Source organism: Nanorana parkeri, unplaced genomic scaffold (assembly GCF_000935625.1).
Source record: "Nanorana parkeri isolate BGI_ZX_2015 unplaced genomic scaffold, ASM93562v1 scaffold791, whole genome shotgun sequence".
NCBI lineage: Eukaryota > Metazoa > Chordata > Amphibia > Anura > Dicroglossidae > Nanorana > Nanorana parkeri.
Window position 1 is genome coordinate 780,408 of NW_017307059.1, and position 26,163 is coordinate 806,570.

The window sequence follows — 26,163 nt, forward strand, 5'->3', positions numbered from 1 at the left end:
ATGAAACCACAGTGTGGAAACATCATCATTTGCAATGTACTAAATGACTACAGTTTAGTTGTCAGTTTTTGTGTCATTCATTTACAGTTTTTAGACTCCGATCACACCAGAGCGGATTTTTCTGTGCTAAAACGAATGAAAAAAAAATCCTGAACATTCCTATGGGGACCGTTCATGCAAATGCACGTAATCACGCGTACAAATACACCTGTCGCTTGACATAGTCCCTGAGCTTATTTTGTCACGCTGATCAGCTCGTTTTGCTCCATAGACTTCAATGGAAACACGCTGATCAGCGCGTTGTTGCGCGATGCCGCGTGTTTTTGGGGGTTTTTTTTTAATGTGAGTTTCAGCAGCTGAGCTTGCTTCTCATTGGACAACTGAAAACGAGCTTCAAAAACGCACTGGCATATGAACAGAAAATGCCTGTAATATACGTGCTAAAAAAAGCACAAACACAGCACTGAAAAGCTGTCGCCCTGGTGTGAATGGGACTTTGGGATGAGTTAACATTTTGCAATACATCAGCTGACCCTGGGTAATAATGATGCTTATGACGTTCCGTTTCTTCTATCTGATGTTCTTAGTGCTGGGAAAGGTGTGTCAGAAGCACGCGGTTACTACAGTGAAACAGTGACTCTTATGTGCATACACTGATGAGCTCATGTTTGTGTTTCTTGATCACATGATTTGCTATGTACAGTCACTTGGCTATGTTATTTACAGAGTGCTTTCTAGTGCTTTGGTGCCACAAGTGTTTTTTTTTTTTTTGCTTTTTCTTTTTCATACTTCACCCAACACCACTGGGAACAATGAGGCCCCGTTCACATTGAGCGATTTACCGCGCGATATCGCTCTTCAATGCTTTGCAATGGGGCAAAGGGTCCTGCTGTTGTGTGTCGCTACAGCAGGACCCTTTTTGGAGCGGATTTTGCTGCGATTGAATGCTTTTCAATGCAAGCATTTGCGCGATATCGCGCGGCAAATTGCACAAACAGCAAATCGCGCGACAGATGCGCGATTTGCGAATCACCAAGTGTGAATGGGGCCTGAGGTTGCACAGCTTGTCTTTGTTGTGCGGGGACTATACAAACCCCACAGGTGCAGTTGTGTTATCATTCCTTTCAAGTGACCCTAAACTCAGGCGTTAGGCCCCATTCACACTGCACGATTCGCAAATCGCGTGTTTGTCGCGCGATTTGTATTTTGCGCGATATCGCACGATTTGTTGCGCGATATCGCGCAAATGCTTGCATTGAGCAAGCTGGAATTGCGGCAAAATCCGCTCCAAAAAGGGTCCTGCTGTTGCGACACACGACCCACGACAGCAGGACCCTTTGCCCCATTGCAAAGCATTGAAGAGCGATATCGCGCGGTAAATAGCCACGATATCGCGGGAATTACCGCGCGATAAATCGCTCAATGTGAACGGGGCCTTAAATCTTCAAAATACATTCAAGTACCTTTTAACTATTCACAATAATGTATCTTATTTGGGTATCACTCGGCTGTAGATCCTCAAATCATCTCTGAATTGGTGCTGACACTGTCCTTCCTTCTGGAGGGGGGCTACTTTTCTTCCCCATGGTCCCTGTGTGTGTTGTAAAGTAGTCACCGCTCCAAGCTCGCTCCTGTGACGGACTACAATCTCCCGTTTAGTTTACTAATTTGTATTGAGAGTGTAGTCCATCACGGGAGTGAGCTTGGAGCGGTGACTACTTTACAACACACACAGGGACCATGGGGAAGAAAAGTAGCCCCCCTCCAGAAGGAAGGACAGTGTCAGCACCAATTCAGAGATGATTTGAGGATCTACAGCCGAGTGATACACAAATAAGATACATTTTTATGAATAGTTAGGGAACCTGAATGTATTCTTGAGATTTAGCTCCTAAACTTAGCCCTCGTTCACACCTGACCGTTTTGTAGCGCGTTCTACGCTCGACGAACGCTCTACAAAACGGTCAAAAATATAAATTGCATTGTTGTCAATGGCCTCGTTCCCAACTTGCCGTATTTCCGCCCGTCCCTAACGCCCTACAAAACGGCCCACGCCTGAAAAGGTCCAGGTACTGCTTTGGGCCGTTTTGTAGGGCGTTTTCCATTGGGATACAGCCAAGTAGCCTTCGGAATCGCGCAACGGTCGCGCGACTTTTTTACCGCGAATCGCGGTAAAAAAACGCGTGACAGACACGCATATTACAATACGCCTAGGTGTGAATGGGGCCTTAGTGTCACTGTAAGGTGATCACTGGATGTGGATACATTTTGGCTTTTTAAATTTATTTTTTTTAGCACCTTGAGACTATTTCTTGTATAAAGCCATAAGTGTTCTCGCTTGTGGATATCACACCCTCTTAACCCAATACGTGACCGCTGCAGTGAGAAACCCAAACAGATTGAAGTTCTTACGGTCAAAACATCTAAAAACAAAATGCACTGCACTCTCTCCCTAGCTAACCCTTTTGGTTCAACCTCCAATTAGATCCCCCAAAAAATCTAAGTGTTCGCTAAACGTTGTGAATTTAATTTATATTCGCAACGTTTAGCGAACACCTATTTCTTAGTAGCCACCTTTTCTAGTACTTTATTGATGTACTATGTTATAACCAAACAGAAAAGGAACACAACGTGCTATGTAAATTGGCTCAATACTTGGGACCATCACCATTGCCAGATGAGTAAATCTTCTTTGTAAATGCATGTTTTGCTGATGATGCTGGCTTCCTCGGTTTCATTTTCTTCAGATGATACAACAAGATAAGCAGCGCTAGGAGTTCAATTAGCTGTATATCACACAGGTGGCAGTGATTTTAAATGAAAATAGTGTTTCCTTAACACATTACTTATATTAAATACTGCAAAGTCAATGCGATTCATTTTTTGTGTATCGTGTCAACACATCAATATTAATAAATATTGTGATGTAAAATACAAGCTGCTGTATTAAAGACCGCTGGGTCTGAGGATGTTTAAACCAAATTAACAGCGCTAGTAGGTGAATCAAAAAAAGATGTAATCGTGTTTGTGAACTACAAATCTTAAGAAAACCACATAAATGCAAGTGCCGTTAGTCACTAAAAAGCACGGCACTGTAATGGTTAATAAACATGTGTACGATTAGGAGGTGATTTTTAACCAAGTGCTTCTAGGTGTCTCAGTGTATGAAAATAAAGTGGATCAGTCTATACACATTAAAACAGCCCTTCACTTCTTTATACCTTCATGTGCATTATTACCGTTAAGTGACAAATCGTATGCGTGAAAAAATTCAGGTGGGTAAACGAAAATACAAACGAAAATAATTGTGAATGACAATTAATTGTGCTGACAAAAAATGTATATAAACAAAGTCTCTGTAGTAAACAGCTCCGCTTCAAAGCCAAATAGCAGAGCCTTCCAATGTTCGGTAGAGTAGTGCTTTCCTGGGGTTTGTATTAAGATCAATACATCCCCCTAATAGAGTGCGTACTCACCCCAAACTTTCGGCTGTAACAGACAGCCCCAAACGCTTTGTCTGATGGGACACCGTTACTGCGGCGTCTTTCGAATCTCGTTCTTTACCATCAGTCTTCCCACAGTCATGCAAAGAAAAATTCTTTCATCGGGTAATAGTTCCACAAATAGTTTATTTAAAATTCAAAAATCACATTCGGCCGGTCCGAAAACAAACGTGTTTGGTATGGTAGACCTGCCCCTACATGTTTCGTCACCACCAACGTCCTCAGGGGAATTGCAGGTTTTCAATTTTAAATAAACTATTTGTGGAACTATTACCCGATGAAAGATATTTTTTCTTTGCATGACTGTGGGAAGACTTTACACAGAAGACTGATGGTAAAGAACGAGATACGAAAGACGCCACAGTAACGGTGTCCCATCAGACAAAGCGTTTGGGGCTGTCTGTTACAGCCGAAAGTTTGGGGTGAGTACGCACTCTATTAGGGGGATGTATTGATCTTAATACAAACCCCAGGAAAGCACTACTCTACCGAACATTGGAAGGCTCTGCTATTTGGCTTTGAAGCGGAGCTGTATACTACAGAGACTTTATTTGTTTATATAAATTTTTTTCGTTTACCCACCTGAATTTTTTCACGCATATGATTTGTCACTTAACGGTATTAATGCACATGAAGGTATAAAGAAGTGAAGGACTGTTTTAATGTGTATAGACTGATCCACTTTATTTTCATACACTGAGACACCCAGAAGCACTTGGTTAAAAATCACCTCCTAATCGTACACATGTTTATTAACCATTACAGTGCCGTGCTTTTTATTGACTAACGGCACTTGCATTCATTTTCTTCAGAACTCTTCTCTTACTGAAAATTTCTGATGTAAAGATTTGTCATCTGCTTGCGCAATGAGGTGCAAAGAAAATATGCAACATTCGGACATAGAGACCCAACGAGCTGAACTCCCGCAAACCGCAAAATACACAGATGAAATACATATATGGAAACTGCTTTTAAGAGGATTTGTAATTCTCTCCATCCAGTTCTTAGATTTACACAGCTCTACCTCACAGCACAACCCTGTCTGGCAGTGCAGGGGACCTGAGCTTTCTCTATTCCAGTTAAGGAACACTTACAGGCCTTGACTCTGAGACGAGACCTGTAAGTCTGAGAAGCAGCAAATTGATGAGCTTCTCTCTTATTCAGTCTGCCTGTCTATTCTATCAGTATGTTCCTTGGTAGCAATTGAGCACTGAAGCATAGCTGATTGGCTCCCAGACTTGCACTTCCCTCTCCCAGTATGACCTTGGCTGTACAGAGGATTACAAGAGGCTGATACCAGGCCGCTGCTCAAGTAAAAACAAGATTTTTTTTTAATTGAAGTATTTATTAACCCCTTCGTGACTGACGACGTTTAAACTCTGTTTAAACTTGTAGAGCCGACTGTCGGCTTTACAACAGAAGCGATCCTGGCGACTTACCTGTCGCCAGATCGCTTCTGCGAGCTGCATTCATGTTGAATATTTTATATCTGCCTGGAGCTCAGTTATGTTTTTTATTTATTTATTTTTGCAATATATGGCATTTTCCCTATAAATTAAATAACAGAGCTTGGTGCTCTGACACCAGCTTGGAATTTTAGATTGCAGCAGGCTATCTCCCCATGATGGGGGCTGCATGTGAAGTGCTGCATTCCTAGATACACTATCGGGTGTAGTGGAACAAGTATTTGCACATTCTTGAGCTGTAACTTGTAAATTAATTCACCTTCTGCTAACCCCGTATGGGGAGAGTCAAAACCCATTGACTTCATTCTCCGCTCCCATTTCCACAGCATTTTTAGTGTGCTGGTTGTGCTCTCTAGATCTCCAACCAGCACTCCCATAGAAATAGAATGACTGTCACCCAATCTTCCAAGTATGGAGACTGCCATTGCTACATCTCGTTCTGCAAATGCTAGTTTTTCAGTTGTCATGCTTTTGTTTACTTTAATACTTTTGGGTTTCTTAGCTCAAACCAGTATGCACATAAGGTTGTCTGATTTTATTTTGACTTTCCTGATATGCATGCTTGTTCCAGGGCAGCGATTCATACGTTGTTGAAGCCAGTGGGTCCATGTTGTAGGCAGACAAGTAGCATCTTCAGAGGTGATGTCAGTGGCAGCCACCATGTGTGGCTTGGGAAAGGTTTATAGATATCTCATAATGCTGCTAAGTGACTGAATAACCATTGTTCTCCTATAAAGTGACACTAAACCTTAAAAAATGCATTCAAGTACCCTAACTATTAACAAAAATGTATCTTCTTTGTGTATCACTCGGCTGTATATCCTCAATCTCTGAATTCGTGTTGACACTGTTTTCCTTTTGTTCCCAATGGGCTCTGTGTGTGTTGTAAAGTAGCCACTGCTCCAAGCTCGCTCCAGTGATGGACTACAATTTCATGTTTAGTTTAAAAATTTTGTATTGAGATTGTAGTTCATCATGGGAGCAAGCTTGGAGCGATGCCTACTTTACAACACACACAGGGACCATGGGGAAGAAAAGTATCCACCCTCCAGAAGGAAGGACAGTGTCGGCACCGATTCAGAGATGATTTGAGGATCTTTAGTTGAGTGTGGTTCTTTCATGCTTCCATGTGGTACTTGAGAGGATAATTCTGCTCCTGTGAAAAACAAAAAAAATGACGACTCCTATACTACTGTAGTAGTCCTGAGAGCTTTGACAGATATACTTTACAACCCCTCAACAAACCAATTTTCAGTTGAATGTATTGGAATAGTTTTCTACAAGCCTTGCTAGCTGTAAATGCCCGTTTACATCACGTTTGCACAAAAAGTGGAAGTTCTGGTTTGGCAACTCTCTAGGAACCTGTATTGATCCCCCCCCCCCCTTTTTTGAAATATATGTTTTCTGTCCCTCTCCTCCCTTCCCCTTTTTTGAAGATATAGTTTACATGCCTCTCCCCTCCATTGTTGGTATAGTTTACATGCCTCTCTCCTCCATTGTTGGCGTTTATTATCTTCATTGAATAGTGTTGTGGTAACTATGAATGATTGCAGTGATAAGACCCTAAAGATATTTTTCCCCCACTCAACATGAAATACTAGATGAGCAAAATTCCCGCCCTGCTTTATCTTTCTCTCCCATGCCTCTGCCACAGGGGCTTTTGCTAATATTTTGTCTCTGTACACTGTTCAGTAATGTGTATACCGTTACTGCAAGCACTAGATGATTGCTTGATGTCATGTAAGGCAGTTTAGGTCATATTGATTTTAGTAAAAATGAAGCTGATGGTATTCAGAAATGCATGGAGCAAAATCTGAAAGAGGAACATCATGATAAAAATCAGGAGAGAGCATTTCATTAGAACAGATGAAAATTATGAAAACAAAATTAAGAAACATTCTATGTGCCTCTGCATGTTACAAATTTTGTGGTCAGTTCTTTGCAAAATTGTTCAGATCTGACATTGTCTAGCCCAGTAGGTTACTGGCTCCTATGGGATTCGCACCCAAATCATTTATGTCCTATACATATTTTTTTTTCCAAATTCATTTCTGCATCTTACGATCAGGGGTTCTCCTACAGAGTCAGGGGTGCCCGATTCCTATCACCTGACACCTGGGACATGCTGTTCCGTGCGCCGGACAGGTTGTTGTTTTTTTTCTACATTTAGCTCTGCTGTGGGCAAGCAAGGCTAAATGTAAAGCAAGGGTAGCCACCGCTCATTTTGGACAAGTGATCTGGGCCGCTATCACTTGTAGAAGCCTGGTTGTTCCTCCGCACTGTGGTTTTCAGGGTCTCCCACTTTTCTGGGGACCACGGCAAATGACTTCAGGATGGAATTTCCATTCTCTGAGCTGCTATGTCATCAGTGATACAGGAGCGCTGGACTCAAGACGGTACCTTGGTACAGTAGAAAGGCATCATGGCACACTCACAAACCAGCATGTAAAACAACTTGTCTCACCACTAAGGACAATGACAGAGGTTTGGATACACGTCTTCTGCAAAGGATGTGTAAGCCGCACTGCCGCGCCAAGGCACCTCTTATAGTGCGGTCCTAACTCTAAACTATGAGAGTCTCCATCTTGGAGCACATGGGGGCAGAAGATATCAAATTGGGTGCAGGCCTGTCAGGAGGACGCCCCACCTCCTTAAAAGGTACAGAGACACACAAGGGATCCCGCACATCCCATTGGCAGCTGAGAAACCCCATGCGTCGCTGCACCAAATCCTGACAGGCCTGCACCCAATTTGATATCTTCTGCCCCCATGTGCTCCAAGATGGAGACTCTCATAGTTTAGAGTTAGGACCGCACTATAAGAGGTGCCTTGGCGCGGCAGTGCGGCTTACACATCCTTTGCAGAAGACGTGTATCCAAACCTCTGTCATTGTCCTTAGTGGTGAGACAAGTTGTTTTACATGCTGGTTTGTGAGTGTGCCATGATGCCTTTCTACTGTACCACTGTTCAAAGCCCATTTCGTGTGCACCTTACTGTATAACTGGTAACAAATTGTTGAGTGCGTTTGTCGTTTGTTTTGCTCAAGACGGTACCTGTCACAAGCCAGGCTGCACATGGGATCTGTATTGGAGGGAAGGCTCCATAAAGAGAACCTGTCGCCACCAAATGCTATCACATAGGGGTTTGTTGGCCCCTGTATAATGGCAATTAAGTTAAGTGGAAAAAAATGTGATAATTAAAACAATAATGAATAAAACCAAGCCTCCCACCCCTGCCATCTGCATGGGAATAAACGCATGTGTAGTGCGTTTTGTGTATGTGTGAGAGAGTGCTGCCCCCATTCCACTGTGTGACATTGTGGTTCGAACGCCCGCACCAGAATGCGTGGCACATCAGTGCCTGCATTCCGGTCCACTGTGATCTCTGAAAAAATGCTGCATGCACTATTTTTTTCAGATTGCACTGGACCGTAATGCAGGCACTGATGTGCCACGCGTTCTGGTGCGGGCAATAGCGGGGGGTCGTGGCTGCAGTGCCATTTACATCACGCACCTGAACCGCAGGAAGCTGGCCAGGATGCGCTCTAGTGTGTTCGAGCAACGAGATGAGGGTGTACTATCTGTGCCCCATACCCCCAGCCCTGCGCTATGGATTTTTTTGTTTGTGAATTGCAGGCACTCATTGGTCAGCGTGGTCAGGTGACATGAGGACTGGCTGATCTACTTCCTGTACAGCCATCTTCAAGAGAGATCTGCCTCTTTTATGGTTCGCCTCAATGGCATTGGCCATTTCCTCTGATTCATTTCTTGGTCACCTTCGCATTGGCCACCTCTTATTCTAATGCGTATAGCTGGTCCTAAGCATTGGTACTTGGTGGGGTATTCATGAATCCAGTCTTTGCCAGACAGGGAGACTGTCCTGTATTGTCTATGAGCAGCTTTACAAAGAGGATGGAACATTATGATATAAATGCTGCATATTCTTGACGCCTATTCCAAAGGCCAAACTGAAGGTGGTGTTTTTTAAGTAATGTCTTGTGCAGATATTTGCTGAAATCAGAATACCGCAATAAGATCCAATCATTATGTTCTAAAATTGGAAGCTGTTGAGGGAATGTCTGATACTCTAGGTTGCCAAAGTATATGCAGTCCAAAACCCATTTCAGTAAACCTCTTGTATAAGACCATAATTAGAGCTGATTCACGAGGACTCGGCAGAATAAAGAGTACAAAGAAATCCAGACCTGCCCAGTTAATTTTGTTTGTGGGCTGAAAATCACATCAAGCAGAAAAAAATGACCCTGCTGATGTTATCAGGAAGAGGCAGTTATTATGGTCTCAGTGAGGGTTTTGCTACTGCTATTGTATGAAAATTGGAAGCAGCAGAAACTCTATTGCTATATTATCATGCAATGCTCGGTGAATCTCTACGGGTCGTATGTAGTGGCAACATATGGTGTCTGGAAGTGGTTTACACTAGAGGTGCACCGAAATTAAAATTTCAAAACCGAAATGAAAAAAAAATGTCGGACCGAAACCAAAAATGTTTTTTATTTTAACTTTTTTCAAAAAAAATTTATGAACTATTTTAATTTTTATTAAATATTTTTACTTTTAGGGGCTACGGGGAAATATTGGGGGTCTAAACCCCTGATATTTCCCTTTTTTAAAATAGAATTATTTTTTTTCTGCAGCCCCTGTTATAAATGAACAGGAATCCCCTGAGTGTTCCTGTTCATTCATAACATGAGGACAGAGTATGTTTACTATAACCACAATCATGAATGAGATGAGGAGATGATGTAGATCACTTCCCATTCATTCATAATTGAGGATATAGTAAACACTCAGCGATCAGTAAACACTGAGTGTTTGTACCTCGCTCTCCTTCCTGACAGCTGTCACAGGAGCCTGAGCGAGTGGTGCAGGGAGTAGAGCTCAGCCTCCTGTGATAGCGATGGCTGTCTCTGCCCACACTGATCTGTGACAAGAGGCTGAGCGGGGAGGAGAGACGCTGGCCGCTCACAGCGCTCTCCTCCAACAGCGCTCTCCTCCAGCAGTGCTCGGCCGCCTGTGACAGTTTCTCTCCTCCCCGCTGGGACACGGAGCAGCGCCCAGCGGGGAGGAGAGAAAGCAGAGATGCACCGCTATATCGGCAGAAAAATGGCACCTTTGGCATTTTTGCCAAAAGTACAATTTTCGGCCGATTATGTTTCAGCGGCCAATATATATCCCTGCATCCCTAGTTTACACAAGACATAAGAAAACTATGTGGGCTGCCATTGCTGACCTCCTCCTGAAAATACTAATTGACTGACTTTTATTACTGATCTGTACCAAGTAGCAAAGAAAGTTTGAGAAATGTAAGAACTCCTTATATTGATACATGTTCTGGGTCAAAGAAAGATTTGAAGAAGGCAGCAGCCAGGCATGGGGTGCAGCTCAGGAACCGGGGCACCAGCAGATGAGACGGGGAATGCAGAGACACAGACAGTCTCTCCTCCCCGCTGGTGCCGGCTGCAGCGGTCTGTGCCCCCACTGCCTCTGCCGACACAGGCGGGGACTGAATGGGACACAGACCGCTGCAGCTGGCACCAATGGGGAGGAGAACACTGGAGCAAAGCGGTGCTGGGAGGGGGGGTGGTTAGCGGTTGAGCTGAGTCAACTAATCGGAATCAACTAATCAATAATGAGAATCGTTGACAATGATTCTCATTATTGATTATTATCGATTTTTGCAGCCTTAAATTTATATCGCAATTTGTATGCCCATTGATCCGCTTTAAGAGTGTCTGTTCTTAGAGGACTCGCACTAAATATACAGTATATACAGATAGACTTTTTTTTAAATTGAAATATGGTAAGTTATTGCAGCTCTGCCCCGAGCAAGCAATCAGGAGGAGCGCTGATATCAATCTTTTGAGTCTGGTGACTGGAAGGTCAATTTGTTTTTGGCCGCTCTCCAGTAAATAATGTCTGCAAATGGGACATGTCTTGTGTAACCCCGATGTATGGTGAGTGAAGTACCACGGTTCTTTTGGAATTCCAGAAAATCAGTTTTAGTGAGCGTCACATTCAGTTACAGCCAACCCTTGTTATGCAGCGCTGCCTCTACCCTTGTGTAATGCTTGCCTTTGAATGTCCCCAGTGCTTTAGTGATGTGGTGCATGCAGAAGAAGCAGAAAGCTTTCATTTGGTCCTTTTTGTACACCATAGTCCACATTTACAGATTGCTCGTGTCACTTCTTACCAAATAAAAATCAATGGCCAGCCTTGTACTGGCAGTTCTGCGACCCTCAGTGTATATTTGAGTATATCTAGCTCATATCTAGCTCATCAAAGTTGTAAGGTGAAATTGTTTTGCTGGATAACATTGTTTTTCTTCTTTCTTGCAGGTTTATGTGCTCACAGTTGCCCAATCAGGTTCTTCAGAGCATCAGCATCATCGATTCTCCTGGAATCCTCTCTGGAGAGAAGCAACGTATTAGCAGAGGTAAGTTCAGCTGACAGGTGATCACGCTAGACTTCCGCTGAACTAAAACATGCCCAGAAGTTGCCTTGCCATAAGTTCTTAACCGCACTTGCCTGCCTTGGCCAGTACCAAGGCATTTACATAATTTGGTTACGTTAAATTCAAATATTTATCATATTCCAAACAAAAAATAAAGACGCCCCGTCAATATCCATTTTATGTTACAGTTCAGAGGGTAGTCACGGAGATGGAGGCTACATTTCTAGGCTTTTTAATGGTCCTGGCCGGGGAGCTGAGCATTTCTAGCTGACGTTTCAGGTGTGCGTGCGTGCACCCCCTATGTTGGTGCTACATTCTCTGCAATCTTTTCCATAGATTGTGAAAATGTCGCTCTTCACTCAGATAGGTGGTGCAGTTTTCTTTACCTATGTCTTCAGATTAGAATGTAGCAGCCTTTCTTGTGAAAAGATCAGGAAGTCTAGGAAGCTGTTTTCTAATAAGAATTTCCTAAAGAAGAACTCCGGGCATGTAAACAATTAACCCTTGCAGGGGGATTACTCCCACACTGCAAGGGTTAAGTGCTTGTTTTGGTCTATGGTCTAAAATAAAGAAGATACGCTCACCTGACCCTTGGTCCCGTGGTGGTGACCACTCGCCTCTCTCCCTCTCCACTTCAGCTGTAGAATGTTCCTTGGTGTCCTCAGGTCCAATGCTAGAAGTAATGACATCACGGATCCTTAGACTGTCCAGGGGACGAGTCTAAGGATTACAGGGACCGAGGATTGCCTTTTTTTTTTAACCGCTTTTTCTTACCAGTAAAGTGGTTAGCGTTCAGGGCACCCCTAAAACCAGTTCACCAGAGAGGGGGGTGAACATCTACTTGTCCCCAAACCATCAGCATGAGGATGCTTTGGGAGGGGGATCACCATTATGTCAGGGAACCCCTCTCAAAGCTCCTGCCCATTTCTGATGGATACCTTGGCAGGTATGGGAGGGGGGACTGCTGCTCTCATGCTATGGGCATATCAGCCTGCTTGTCTGCATTTTTCTTCATTTTAAAAGATGACCTTAACCATTCCATTGCTGAAGCTGTGTATAAACACAGTTTCAGCACCATGGAAAGCATGTCAGCAAATAAACAAAAGAACATTCCGCTTCCATAACGCTATTCGCCCCAAAAATCCCGCAAAGATTCAGCCAAAGCTGAAAAATAGCTGCAACTGTATTAGCAAGATTCGTCCTAACAAGATGTGCCCAGCAAATGTCATATAATACATAGGATTTATACTGACAGTAAATGTGAGGTGAATCGCATCGAATCTTACATTGGTGAATTTAGCTATTTTATGTTTTTATTGAGTGGGGTTCACCACCAAATCATTGATGATTACGTCCTAATAAGTCTAGCTATAAATGTTTTCATGCAAGATTTGCACAAATGGATTCAGTTATATAAAATTGGTAATAATGAATGAAAGTTGTATTAAACATTTCTTAAAATTCCTGCACATGTCAGCTGAATTGCCGAGGTTGGGGATATCGCTGCCCAGCTTAGGGGGATTTTCATTATTTGTGTATTTTCTTTAAGTGGAAGTGGAATATTTTATTCTGTTTGAGTTTCACACTGGTAGAGTATTGCATCATTTGAGAAATTGTATTTCTCAGTCCACTAAAAATAGACTTTCGAGTATATTCTCTGATCTTCGGGCAGTTGGGCTTATTTTCTCTGTTTAGTTGCATTATGACTCAGTCATGTGCTTCATTTATGTATAGAGGTATGCCTCTTAAGTTGTTGCATTTAAAACATAACTTTACCTTTCTGACACATTTCATGTCGTAATATAAGGCAGTGCAAACACTACTTGAAACTTGTTGAGAGCCTGCTGGCAGCTTCTTTTAAGTGACACTCAAAATCTGAGTTCAAAGGGTACCTAAACACAAAAATAAAAATTGAATATATTGCTGGTTACCAATACTTACATTATAAGTATTTTACATCAGCAATTTTTAATTTTACCTTTTTGCATAAATAAAGCTGACCATTTGTAAGCACCCCTGACGGTGTTAAATAGTTTCTCAGCCCTCTACCTGCCACTTTTGCTGGATAGCTTGGTCTGTTAAAGGAGGATAAAAAAATTAACTTTTTGGCTGGACCACCAGGTGAAAATAAAGGAAAAAAGCTTAAAAGAGGAAACTAATGCAGCCACACATTTTAAGGATTGCTAAAATGCAAATATAAAAGGTCTCAGCTTTAACCATTTGATGACCGAGGTGTTTACACCCCCTTCCTGTCCAGGCTACTTTTTAGTATTTAGCGTTACGGTACATTGACTCACATTTATTCCATTATGCAACGCTGTACTGAAATTTTATACCAGTTTTTTGGGGACATATAGAGCTTTCTTTTGGTGGTATTTAATCAGCACTGGGAGTTTTATTTTTTACTATGTAAAGAAAAAAGTACAGAATATTTTTGGGAAAAAACTGTTTTCCCTACGTTATGTTATGAAACATTTATTATTACCCAATTTTTTGGTAAAATATAAAAGACGGTGTCACGTTGGGTAAATAGACCCCAAACATGTCAACTAGGGATGCCCCGATACCGATACAAGCATTGGTATCGGCGGCGATACCGAGTAAAAGTATCGGTACTCGTACTCGGCCTTAAAAAAGTGGTATCGGTGCATCCCTAATGTCAACCTTTAAAATTGCTTGTTTCCGTGAAATTGCAAAAAACGACCATACCCAAACTTTCCCATAGGCGACACTTTTAAAGCTTTTACTGCTCAGCAGTTTAGTGTTACCAGTGATTAATGGCCCTAGAGTTATTGCTCACGATCCGACATTTGCGACGATATGTAACATGTGCGGTGCAATTGTTGTTTTCGCATGTAGATGCACCTGATGTGTGTATGCGGGGGACTTTAAACATTTTTTTGTGGTGTTTTTATTTTATATGTGAAACTTTAACCACTTCCAGCTAGTTCACGTAAATGTACGTCCTCCGCTGGAAGTGGTTATACCAAGAACACGGCTGCAGCTGTTTTAAACAGCTGGTGATTGCTGCCTCTACAGGTACAGGATCTCTTGTACTGTGCTGTGGCATGTGTCCCCCCCCTTCGCCGGTGCTGCCGTCCGCTTCCTGGGCTCCACTGTCCCCCTTGTGAGCCCAGGACTGGCACGGCGGGTCTCCCCTGATGGATCGGAGGAGAGATTAGCAGTTTCCAGCCGCTGATCTCTCCTCCGATCACTGGACCCGGAAGTGATGTGCCTTACATCACTTCCGGTATCACTGGGCACATTCTCCAGCTCCTAGAGCCAGAAGAAGAAGCTGGTGAAGCAGATGAAGAGGACATGTCACATATTTACTATAACATAGGGTTTTCTTAGCCCCTTATGCAATAGCAATAAAGCTGAGTGTAAAAAAAAATTTGTAAAAATTACAGTAACAGATAAAAAAAAAAGCAAAAACATTTTTTATAGGTCCCGCCCCTACATGCAAAAACGAAAATTGCACCACACATGTTGTTGCATATCGTCACGCAAGTCATAGTGAGAGCAATAATTCTAGGCCCATCAATCACTGTCAACACTAAACTGATGAGCCGTAAAAGCGTTTACGTAAAACCTGCAGCTTTCCAGGTCTCCTCTTGTGCGCCTGCGTCCTGTCCTCCCGCGGTGCTCGTGTGTGACCGACGTTGCACACGGGGAAAGGTGTCCTGCCCATTCCCGTCTGATACATTCAGCCGGCAGCCACACGAGCACCACGGGAGCAGAGCCATAGATCCTTTTTGCGCCCGAGGCAAGAAAAAAAAAATGTGCCCCCTCAACAAGCGTGTGATGTCACCCAGAGCCCCGCCTCCCAGGATTTTTTTTAATTTAATTTTTGTTCGTTTTTTCTTTTACTGTTGGGGCCCCGGGGAAATATTAGGGGTCTAAACAGACCCCTGATATTTCCCTTCTAAAATAGAAAAAGAAATTGAGGACACAGAATCCTCAATCTCTTTTTCTGCAGCATCTGTTCCAAATGAATGGAAAGTACAGAGGCTTCCCATTCATTCAGAAAATATTTACTATCACCCAGTTTCTGAATGGGACGAATACTCTGTACAGAGTGCTACTTCCCATTGAGAAGCTCATGAATGAACAGGAAGTGATGTAAAGAATGCAGAACGCAGGGCATTCCAGTACTACGCGTTATGGTATAGACGATCGCCTTGAATGGCACCACCACGCACCCTCCCGTCCCAGAACGCAGCCTGGCTTGTTTTTTGTGATCCAGTGCGTTCCATGCTCAAATCGTACTGGAACGCACTGGATATGCTATGACTGGATCCTCAGGGATCAGCCTGGAAAGGACATAGTAAAACGGCTTTTTCTTCAGAACAGAAACATTTAGAAAACTGGAACAAAGTTTGTTAAAGTCCTTGCAGTGTACATTGATCACCCAAAGAAGATGATTTTTTCTCAACAAAAGTGGATTTACTCTTTAAGCAAGCTTTACAAATGCTTTGTAAAAGCTTGCTGTGTACACTGCCCTTATAGAAACTGAAACCCCGTAGGTACAAGGCCTATGGTGTTAAGTTTAGTCTTATTCAGTCACCGACAGGGTACACTTTGGGACTTTATCATTTCCTTTTGGCTAATAATTCTGCTGCTTCCTGACATTCTCTAGGTACAAACACATTTATGATTCTCCATCTTCCCTTCCAACAGTTGGCTTGCTTTGAAGTTTCCAGCTGTACTGTACTGACCAGGATCAAACAATCTATGATTATTCTGCTGTTTTGACTTCCTACCCTAAATCCCCTTTTTTTTTGTACAATTGTTGGAACTTGGAAGCCTTGGTTTTATTTTGCCCCAGGATTTCCCTATCGGGTCTTTTATTTCCTGCAAATATTCAAAGTTACTGGAAATCATTTCTTATTTCTTTATGGAAGATTCAAACTTCAACTTCATTTAAAGTGGACTTGTCTCCAATTCATATCATATGATCCAGCTGGGCTTTTGGGCTTGTGGCCACTATTTCCTAATTCCATCTTAATGTAGCTTCAAGATAAAGCTGTGCTCTAGCCAAGTCCCCTTCAGCTAATATCTGCAGCAATAATGCAAATAAATTAAAAATGAATCTTGATGCCCTACATACTCGCCTAAATCCATGGTCATGTGACATGCCAGGTCCCAAATCTGCTCTTCCTCGCTGCAGAGTGGGACATGGGCATGAACACTACCCATTTGCTGTCCACCAGTAGAGTCTTAACAGGTGCTGAAGGCATTAAGCCCAGACTGCACCTCTGAAGCACCAGCGAGAGACTTGTAATGGCAGTGGCAGGTAAGAAAAAGGGCTTTGGGTTATTTTTTACCAAAATGGGGGCATTTGATGTTTGTCTGGATATAGACTTTAACATTTGATTATAAGTGCTCATTGAAGGGACACTAAACTTGGAAATTAAATCCTAAAAATGCATTCAAGTACCCTAACTATAAATAAAAATGTATCCTATTTGTGTATCACTCAGCTGTAGATTCTCAAATCATCTCTGAATTGGTGAGGACACTGTCCTTCCTTCTGGAGGGTGGCTACTTTTCTTCCCCATGGTCCCTGTATGTGTTGTAAAGTAGCCACCACTCCAAGCTCGCTCACGTGATGGACTACAATCTCAATACTTAAGATTGTAGTCTGGCACAAGAGTGATCTTAGAGCGGTGACTACTTTACAACACACACAGGGACCATGGGGAAGAAAAGTAGCACCCTGCAGAAGGAAGGACAGTGTCCTCACCAATTCAGAGATGATTTGAGGATCTACAGCTGAGGGCTATACAAATAAGACACATTTTTGTTAATAGTTGGGGTACTTGAATGCATTTTTAAGATTTAACTCCTGCGAATAGTGTCACTTTAAAAGGGGGTTGAATATATATATATATATATATATATGCGCACACACTCAATTTTATTGTCAAATACATGTCCTGTTTTTATCTAGTGTATTTCTGAGGGTTATTTTGTTTATAATGTCCAAATTGCTTTTGCTGGGCCGTTGTGTGTTTTCTAAAGATAAGAAGTGTTTTGTTTTTTGTTTTTGCTTTGTGTCAAGTAAAAGGAAGTTTATGTAACACCCAGTGACATTAGACATTATTTATTTCAACAAAACTGCCTAATATTATTTTAGAACTGGAAGCCAAGTGTATATGTGTTTATTTATCAGAGCCCTGATCTGAATCCAATTGAACCTCCTATGGAAAGAGCTGAAACATGCAGTCTGGAGAAGGCACCCTTCAAACCTGAGGCAACTGGAGCAGTTTTAACCGCCTCCCGGCCGGCTGCTGTGCATTAACGGCTGGCCTTGATCTCCCTGGATCTGAGCCGGCGTTCTTAAACGTCCGCTCAGCCACGCCCACTCACGTGAGCGGGAAAGTGCCTAAATTGCGTGTTAACAGGCGATGCCTGTTAACATGTAAGCGATCCGCTGGCTATAGAGCCGGCGGATCACTTGTAAAAGCTGCCGGTCCGTGTCCGTCCGCTGTGCCCGGTGCGAGTCTGGGACCAGCATAGTGGCTCTGTGACATGGGATCGGTACACGATCTCCCTCCGGTCCCCTCTCCGCTGTCAAAATGTGTAAGTGGTGTATATAACATCACATCCGCATTCTTGTGTCACTCTCCAGCTTCAGACGCTGGAGAGAAACTGATAAAGCAGATCTCTGCTTCATCGGCATCTTTGGGGGGGGTCCTAGCTGACATTAGGGGTCTTGGAGACCCTTTGTATCCATAAAGAGGACCTGTCACATATCTTTGCTATCACATAGGGGGGGGGGGGGGGTTCTTATCCCTCTATGTGATAACAATAAAGTTAAGTGGGAAAAAAAAGCAAAAAAAATAATTTAAAGTTACACATGAAAAAGAATTAAAAAAAAAAACACAATTTTTTAAAAGTCCCCACTCATACATACATGCATGCAAACATGCGTCGGGTGCACATATTCTATATCGCTGTGAACGCTGCAGTGAGAGCAATAATTCTAGGGCCATCAATCACTGATAACACTAAACTGATGAGCGGTAAAAGCTTTTAAAGCGCTGCCTATGGTCAATTCTGGGTATGGTAGTTCTTTGTGATTTCGCGGGTGCGCGCAATTTTAAAGCTTGACATGTTTGGTTTCTATTTACCTGACGTGACCCCGTCTTTCATATTTTACCAAAACATTGGGTGTTAATAATTGTTTCCTAACATAATGGGGGAAAAAACTTATAACAAAAAAAATGTCAGTAATTTTTGCTTAATAGTGTAAAAAATAAAAACCCCAGTGGTGATTAAATACCACCAAAATAAAGCTCTATCTGTCCCCAAAAAATGGTATAAAATTAATTTCAGTACAGCGTTGCATGATGGAATAAATGTCAGCCAAGGTACCTCAACGCTGAATACTGAAAAACGGCCTGGCCAGGAACGGGGTGTAAACACCTGGTCAGCAAGTGATTAAGAGTGGGCCAAACTACCTGTTGGCATCTGCAGAAGTCTCATTGATGGCTACAGAAATTGCTTGTTTGTATTGATCGCCTCTAAAGGCTGTGCAGCAAAATATTAGGTCCCATTATTTTTGTCCATGACTGTTCCGTTTGTTATATTAAAATATCCTGCTGAATAATCAAAATTCAAAGATACAAATTACTTTTTTCAGTTTCAAGTTCATTTCAGGGAAAATTGTGGGGTTCTCTTTTTTTCAAGGAAGGGTTCCAACAAATGTGTCCATGTTTGTATCAGCTACCTCATGTACAACTCTCCATGTTTCAGCTAAAACACTCAGTCCTGCTAAAGTTCCCAATTTACTTCAGTTTTGCTTATCAACATGTCTGAAAGTCTTTATACCGTGTTGTCAGTAAAAGCCACCAATGCTCCCTTTTTCCTCAGCTGTATTGCAGGTTTGAACCTGATATTTTACTGCAGGACAACAAATACAGATTTGATTTCACACTAAATAGGAGGAATTGATCACTGGCTAGTTTGAGAGTTGTAAGGCCTGGTATAAAGACTGGTGACCAGTAAAGTGGAAAATTACTGAACAGAAGCTGATAATAAAGGGTGGAGCACATGCAGAGCCTGTTGTCCGTCTGAGCAGGAAACCTGTCATAAGCAATATTGCTCCTTTAATATAAATGACTACATACTATAACTACAAATAGTTTGTAAAATACATTGTTGCTCTTTAAGGTCATTAACATAACAGAACATTCTGTGCATGGTCACGTCACCAATGCTGTTACTTGGCGGTGGCCCCACCCACTTATATCTGTGTATGCTCTTACAGACTCATTATGTCCTAATTCCATAAGCCTTAGGATGGCTCTTTTGACTTTTACCTGTTATTTGAGGCCTCATGCACACGGGCAGAAACAAATGCGGCTTTTGTGTCTATGTAGATTGTGGCGTTTGGATACATATTTTAGAGCAGAGTTCAGGGACCCAAAACCTGCATTTGGAGAGGACTTACAACCTGGGTGCATATGTACATGGATTCATTATATTGGCTAAAATCATTGAACATTCGAGTGAATAGAATAAGCTTAGGCGCATGCACCTCTCAATGCAGTATACATGGGATTGCGCATAAACCAGAGTAATTAAATGGCAACAAAGGCTTCTGGCGGAAAGATCCAGCATAGATGGGAGTATTTTATTACACCTGTGTGCACAACCCTAAAGGTGCCCATACACCTTACGATTATCGTACGATTTTCGTATGCGATCGACTTTTCGTCCAATAATCGTATGTGTGCATTGCAGTGTCCGACCGACATTACTGTGCAATCGTACGACTTTTGACGGTCAAGCATGTTTGAAAACTTTGCTAGATCGTACGATTGTCGTAAGGTTGCTGGCGTTTCCGTCCGTCAAAAGTCGTACGATCTACACTGCGCCTGCGCTAACGAAAATACGGCAAATCAATTACCGCATTTCGTCCAGGTGCTTTTCGTTAATTACGGCTAAATTAATCTTGCGATCATCGGGGCAGGATGGTGCTGCCGTACGAAAATCGTACGACTATTCGATCATCGGACGAAAAGTTTTGTCCGATAATCGTAAGGTGTATGGGCACCTTAAGAGTTATAACAAAGAGAAAGCTGAGACAGTCAGAGGGTGATACTTTGCTAGTGGAGAGATTTATGAAGTTGGCTTTTGACCTCAATTTTTGCATAAAATGTACCTGTTGCACACAGCTGTTGTAGTAATCCAAAGTTAATCATTGCAGATAAACTTTAAAATGGGATTGTCTGCACTTTAGCACATGGGCACAGATACAGAATTATGCCAAGTGTGGCATGATAGCAAGATTGCATTGAAGCACTCAGCTGCCATTCTAAGAGCCTTAGAGCGGACCTTTACCCCTTTTGACTAAAAATCACATCAGCATACAGCTCTGCGTGCTGGTATGAAATCATCTTACATTCATTAGCTAAACAAACATATTTTTATTTTACTTACAATTACTGTTTTTCCACTTCCTGGTCCATTTTTGCACAAATTATGTAATTGTGCCCAAGCGTTGCATCCTTGGAAGATTACATCAGCAGTGCATTGCTGGGAAATCTCATCTGTAATCTCACGAGATCTCAGGGAAAGGCATTTTCCTCCACTGAGATGATGTACATGGTCACATGTCCTAGTTGCATGTGCCAGGGAGTAAAGGAAGATCTAATAACCTGCCCTTAGTTAAAATGGCTACTGGGAGAAGAATGGGGAGGAAAAGAAAAATAAGATATGCAAAGAATAAAAAGCCGACAATTATCTAGAAGTATGTGTTTATAGATTTTCATTACTAAACATTGCTAAAGGTTATTTTGAAGATATGGGTAACGTTCCTCTTTAACACTTGCTTTTGGGTCTCCAAATTTCCATATCATTGGAGGTGAGGTTGTTGGCTTGGGATGCTTTGTAAAATAGATGGGAGTATTTTATTACACCTGTGTGCACAACCCTAAAGGTGCCCATACACCTTACGATTATCGTACGATTTTCGTATGCGATCGACTTTTCGTCCAATAATCGTATGTGTGCATTGCAGTGTCCGACCGACATTACTGTGCAATCGTACGACTTTTGACGGTCAAGCATGTTTGAAAACTTTGCTAGATCGTACGATTGTCGTAAGGTTGCTGGCGTTTCCGTCCGTCAAAAGTCGTACGATCTACACTGCGCCTGCGCTAACGAAAATACGGCAAATCAATTACCGCATTTCGTCCAGGTGCTTTTCGTTAATTACGGCTAAATTAATCTTGCGATCATCGGGGCAGGATGGTGCTGCCGTACGAAAATCGTACGACTATTCGATCATCGGACGAAAAGTTTTGTCCGATAATCGTAAGGTGTATGGGCACCTTAAGAGTTATAACAAAGAGAAAGCTGAGACAGTCAGAGGGTGATACTTTGCTAGTGGAGAGATTTATGAAGTTGGCTTTTGACCTCAATTTTTGCATAAAATGTACCTGTTGCACACAGCTGTTGTAGTAATCCAAAGTTAATCATTGCAGATAAACTTTAAAATGGGATTGTCTGCACTTTAGCACATGGGCACAGATACAGAATTATGCCAAGTGTGGCATGATAGCAAGATTGCATTGAAGCACTCAGCTGCCATTCTAAGAGCCTTAGAGCGGACCTTTACCCCTTTTGACTAAAAATCACATCAGCATACAGCTCTGCGTGCTGGTATGAAATCATCTTACATTCATTAGCTAAACAAACATATTTTTATTTTACTTACAATTACTGTTTTTCCACTTCCTGGTCCATTTTTGCACAAATTATGTAATTGTGCCCAAGCGTTGCATCCTTGGAAGATTACATCAGCAGTGCATTGCTGGGAAATCTCATCTGTAATCTCACGAGATCTCAGGGAAAGGCATTTTCCTCCACTGAGATGATGTACATGGTCACATGTCCTAGTTGCATGTGCCAGGGAGTAAAGGAAGATCTAATAACCTGCCCTTAGTTAAAATGGCTACTGGGAGAAGAATGGGGAGGAAAAGAAAAATAAGATATGCAAAGAATAAAAAGCCGACAATTATCTAGAAGTATGTGTTTATAGATTTTCATTACTAAACATTGCTAAAGGTTATTTTGAAGATATGGGTAACGTTCCTCTTTAACACTTGCTTTTGGGTCTCCAAATTTCCATATCATTGGAGGTGAGGTTGTTGGCTTGGGATGCTTTGTAAAACGGGTATTTCACAGTCTTCTAGTCCTGAATTGAAAGTTAATGTTAGGATGCCTGTGATTACCATTATTATTTTTTCCCATAGGTTATGACTTCTGCCAAGTGTTGCAGTGGTTTGCAGAACGGGTTGACCGGATCATTCTCCTCTTTGATGCCCATAAATTGGATATATCCGATGAGTTCTCAGAAGCAATTAAAGCCTTTCGGGGTCAAGATGACAAAATCCGGGTGGTTCTCAACAAAGCTGATCAAGTAGATACCCAGCAGCTAATGAGAGTCTATGGAGCCCTCATGTGGTCATTAGGAAAAGTGATCAACACCCCAGAGGTGGTCCGTGTTTACATTGGCTCATTCTGGGCAAAACCTCTGCAGAATACTGAGAACAGGAAACTCTTTGAAATGGAAGCCCAAGACCTCTTTCGGGATATCCAGAGCCTGCCAAAGAATGCCGCACTCCGAAAACTAAATGACCTGATTAAGAGAGCTCGCCTTGCCAAGGTATGATTAGTATTAGATATACGTTAGTTTTACAGAAATATATCATTCAGACTTTTGCAGGGTTTTAAAGCTATCTACAGGTACATGGGTCTTATTATTGTATGCAATTCTTGGGTTGGGTGGGAAAACTCTCTGCAGGACCCCTGGCAAGACATAAAGCCAGCTTCACACAGTGTTCTACTTTCATATATTGCAGTTACAAGCTAGCCAGCACTGATGAGCATTAAACCACACCTTTTGATTTTAAAGCCCAACTAAAGCCAAAATGTATTTTTGTTTTGGATTGAGTGTGGAATGTCCTCACTTCCTGCCAGGCAGGAAGTAATTCAAAAAATCTAGAATGGGGACAGAATGTTGAATTGGGGGTCTAAACAGACCCCTGATATTTCCCTTTTTAAAATAGAAAAAGAGATTTTCTGCAGCCCCTGTTATCAATGAACATGAATCCTCTATATTGAGTGTTGCTGTTCATTCATAACTTGAGAACATAGTATGTTTACTATAACTAAAACTATGAATGAACAGGAGGTGATGTAGATCACTTCCTATTCATTCATAATTGAGGATATAGTAAACATACGCTGTCCTCAATTATCTACAAACACTCAGCGATCGCTCAGTGTTTGTACTCGCTCTCCTCTCTGACACGCTGTCACAGGTGGCTGAGCGAGCGGTGCAGGGAGGAAAGCTCAGCCTGCTGTGACAGCGCGGCCTGTCTCCGCCCACACCGCTCTGCTGGACTGTGATAGGCTGAGCGGTGTAGGAGGAGAGACTCTGGCCGCTCACAGCGTTCTCCTCCCGCAGCGCTCGGCCGGCTGCCACACCTTCTCTCCTCCCCGCTGGGACACAGAGCAGCGCCCAGCGGGGAGGAAAGAAAGCAGGGATGCGCTGATGTATCGGCAAAAAAATTGCACTTTCGGCATTTAGACAAAAGTGCCATTTTCGGCCGATATGTTTCGGCGGACGATATATATCTGTGCATCGCTAGATATTATTTTCAAAGGTACGGCTTACCTGTACACTTCCCCTTCCCTTTATGTATTGTATGGAGATGCTGGTTGGTTTTTGGGAAGCAAACGGTCTGCTCTTATACACGAGGCTTTGCAAAAGTCAAACAGAGGGTCCTACATGTTGCCGAATCTCAGAGTCCCGAGGATGGCCTGACCTGACAGTAGTGTTTTATACTCTGCGCTGATGTGCTTTTATTTATTTTTGTGTAATTTTGACCTGAATTTCCCCCTCAATGGCTGCACAGAAATGCATAGTTTTTTTTTTTTTTTATTATTATTATTGGAGAAACCTCTTCATTGCCAATAAAAACAAAGCTAGAAGCCAAAGATGTATTTTGTTACACAGTTTATTTTGACTAGTAACAATAGTGACTGGCATCATTAGTATGAAATCTGGAAATATGATCTATATCAGTAGTTCCTGTTCTAAAGGAGGTCAGGAGCAGCACCATTGGCCATCATTTATATAATGAATCCCTCTTATTGTGAGATTTCTAGACGAGGTACCAGTTCATGCATAACATTGATCATTACTGTTTCCTGTTTTAAAACCTTGTCTGACATTGAAAACTGGAATAACCTGTTTGGATTTCATATAGCCGAGTTTTTCCAGAAGGAAACACCCTGTGTTTTCCACCCTTAAGTAGTTAGAGCTGTATCCTGTGTTCTCATAATCATATCTGTATAAGTGCACAGGAATGCTTTCATTTTGAAAGGTCCATTCATACTTTTAAAGTGAACCTTTGCCTGTGCTGGATAAAACTGGAGGCTCTTTTCAATGATTAAGTTCAGCACAAAGTAGTAACTATAAAATTGTCGGAAAATGTCATTTTTTTTTAATGTGTTTTCTGCGAAAGTTGCCTAACGTTTGACTCAACGCGACCAAAGGTTTTCTCATGATTGTATTATATTACATGATGTAGGGGTCAGTCACATTGTAATCAGCAAGGTTGACATGTGTTTTGTTATGCGCTGCACTGCGGTGCTGCAAAATTGTATTCCGTAGACATTAAGAGTAACTTTACTTTTCTTGATTTCAATGTCCTCTGGGTGATCAATGTGCATTAAAAGGATTTTAACAAACTGTGTGTTGCAAATTCCTACCTGTTTCAGGTCTGAAGAAATAACGGGTTGTTTCACCATGTCCTTTCCAGGGTGATTATAATCAGCTGGTGGACTTACTGTGTTGTAATGAGGAAAGGTGTGGTGTAGGCATCCCTTTTAGAAGTGATAAACCTTTGGGGAGTATCTCACCATTGTCACCAAAAATGAAATTCCTGTGCAGACTTCTAGGAAAATGCCTCCATGTCACCATATTGCATTGAACTTTGGCAGTTTTAGAAAATTGGCTTCAGTTATAAATGGAAGGACAATTAATATCATTAAATTTTAAATGGCCTTTGCAGCAATTATACACTCACTGGCCACTTTATTAGGTACACCTTTTCAATTGCTTGGTAACACAAATTGCTAATCGGCCAATCACATGGCAGCAACTTAATGCATTTAGGCATCTAGACCTGGTGAAGACGACTTGCTGAAGTTCAAACCGAGCATCAGAATGGGGAAGAAAGGGGATTTAATTGACTTTGAACGTGGCATGGATGTTGGTGCCAGAAGGGCTGGTCTGAGTATTTCAAAAGCTGCTAATCATCTGGGATTTTCATGCACAAGCATCTCTCGGGTTTACAGAGATTGGTCCGAAAAAGAAAATATCCAGTGAGTGGCAGTCATGTGAACGAAAATGGCTTGTTGATGTCAGAGGAAAATGGGCAGACTGGTTTGAGATGATAGAAAGGCAACATTAACTCAAATAACCACTCGTTACCACCAAGGTATGCAGAATACCATCTCTCGGAATACCAACGCACGGCACGTTGAATCTTGAAGCAGATGGGCTACAGCAGCAGAATACCACATCGGGTGCCACTCCTGTCAGCTAAGAACAGGAAACGGAGGCTACAATTCGCACAGGCTCACCAACATTAGTCAAAAGCAGATTGGAAAAACGTTGCCTGGTCTGATGAGTCTCG

The 26,163-nt window shown here is 42.2% G+C and overlaps 1 protein-coding gene across 1 annotated transcript in view; it reads left to right on the plus strand.

Moving 5' to 3' along the window:
• Positions 1-23,129, plus strand: part of LOC108793923 (EH domain-containing protein 4) — a 38,322-nt gene extending 15,193 nt beyond the window's left edge. The window contains exons 3-4 of the mRNA XM_018564883.1: positions 11,325-11,422; positions 22,708-23,129. Coding sequence (XP_018420385.1) covers positions 11,325-11,422; positions 22,708-23,126 — 517 coding nt within the window. The 3' untranslated portion in view covers positions 23,127-23,129. The remainder of the gene's footprint in view (positions 1-11,324; positions 11,423-22,707) is intronic.
• Positions 23,130-26,163: the final 3,034 nt, after the last annotated feature.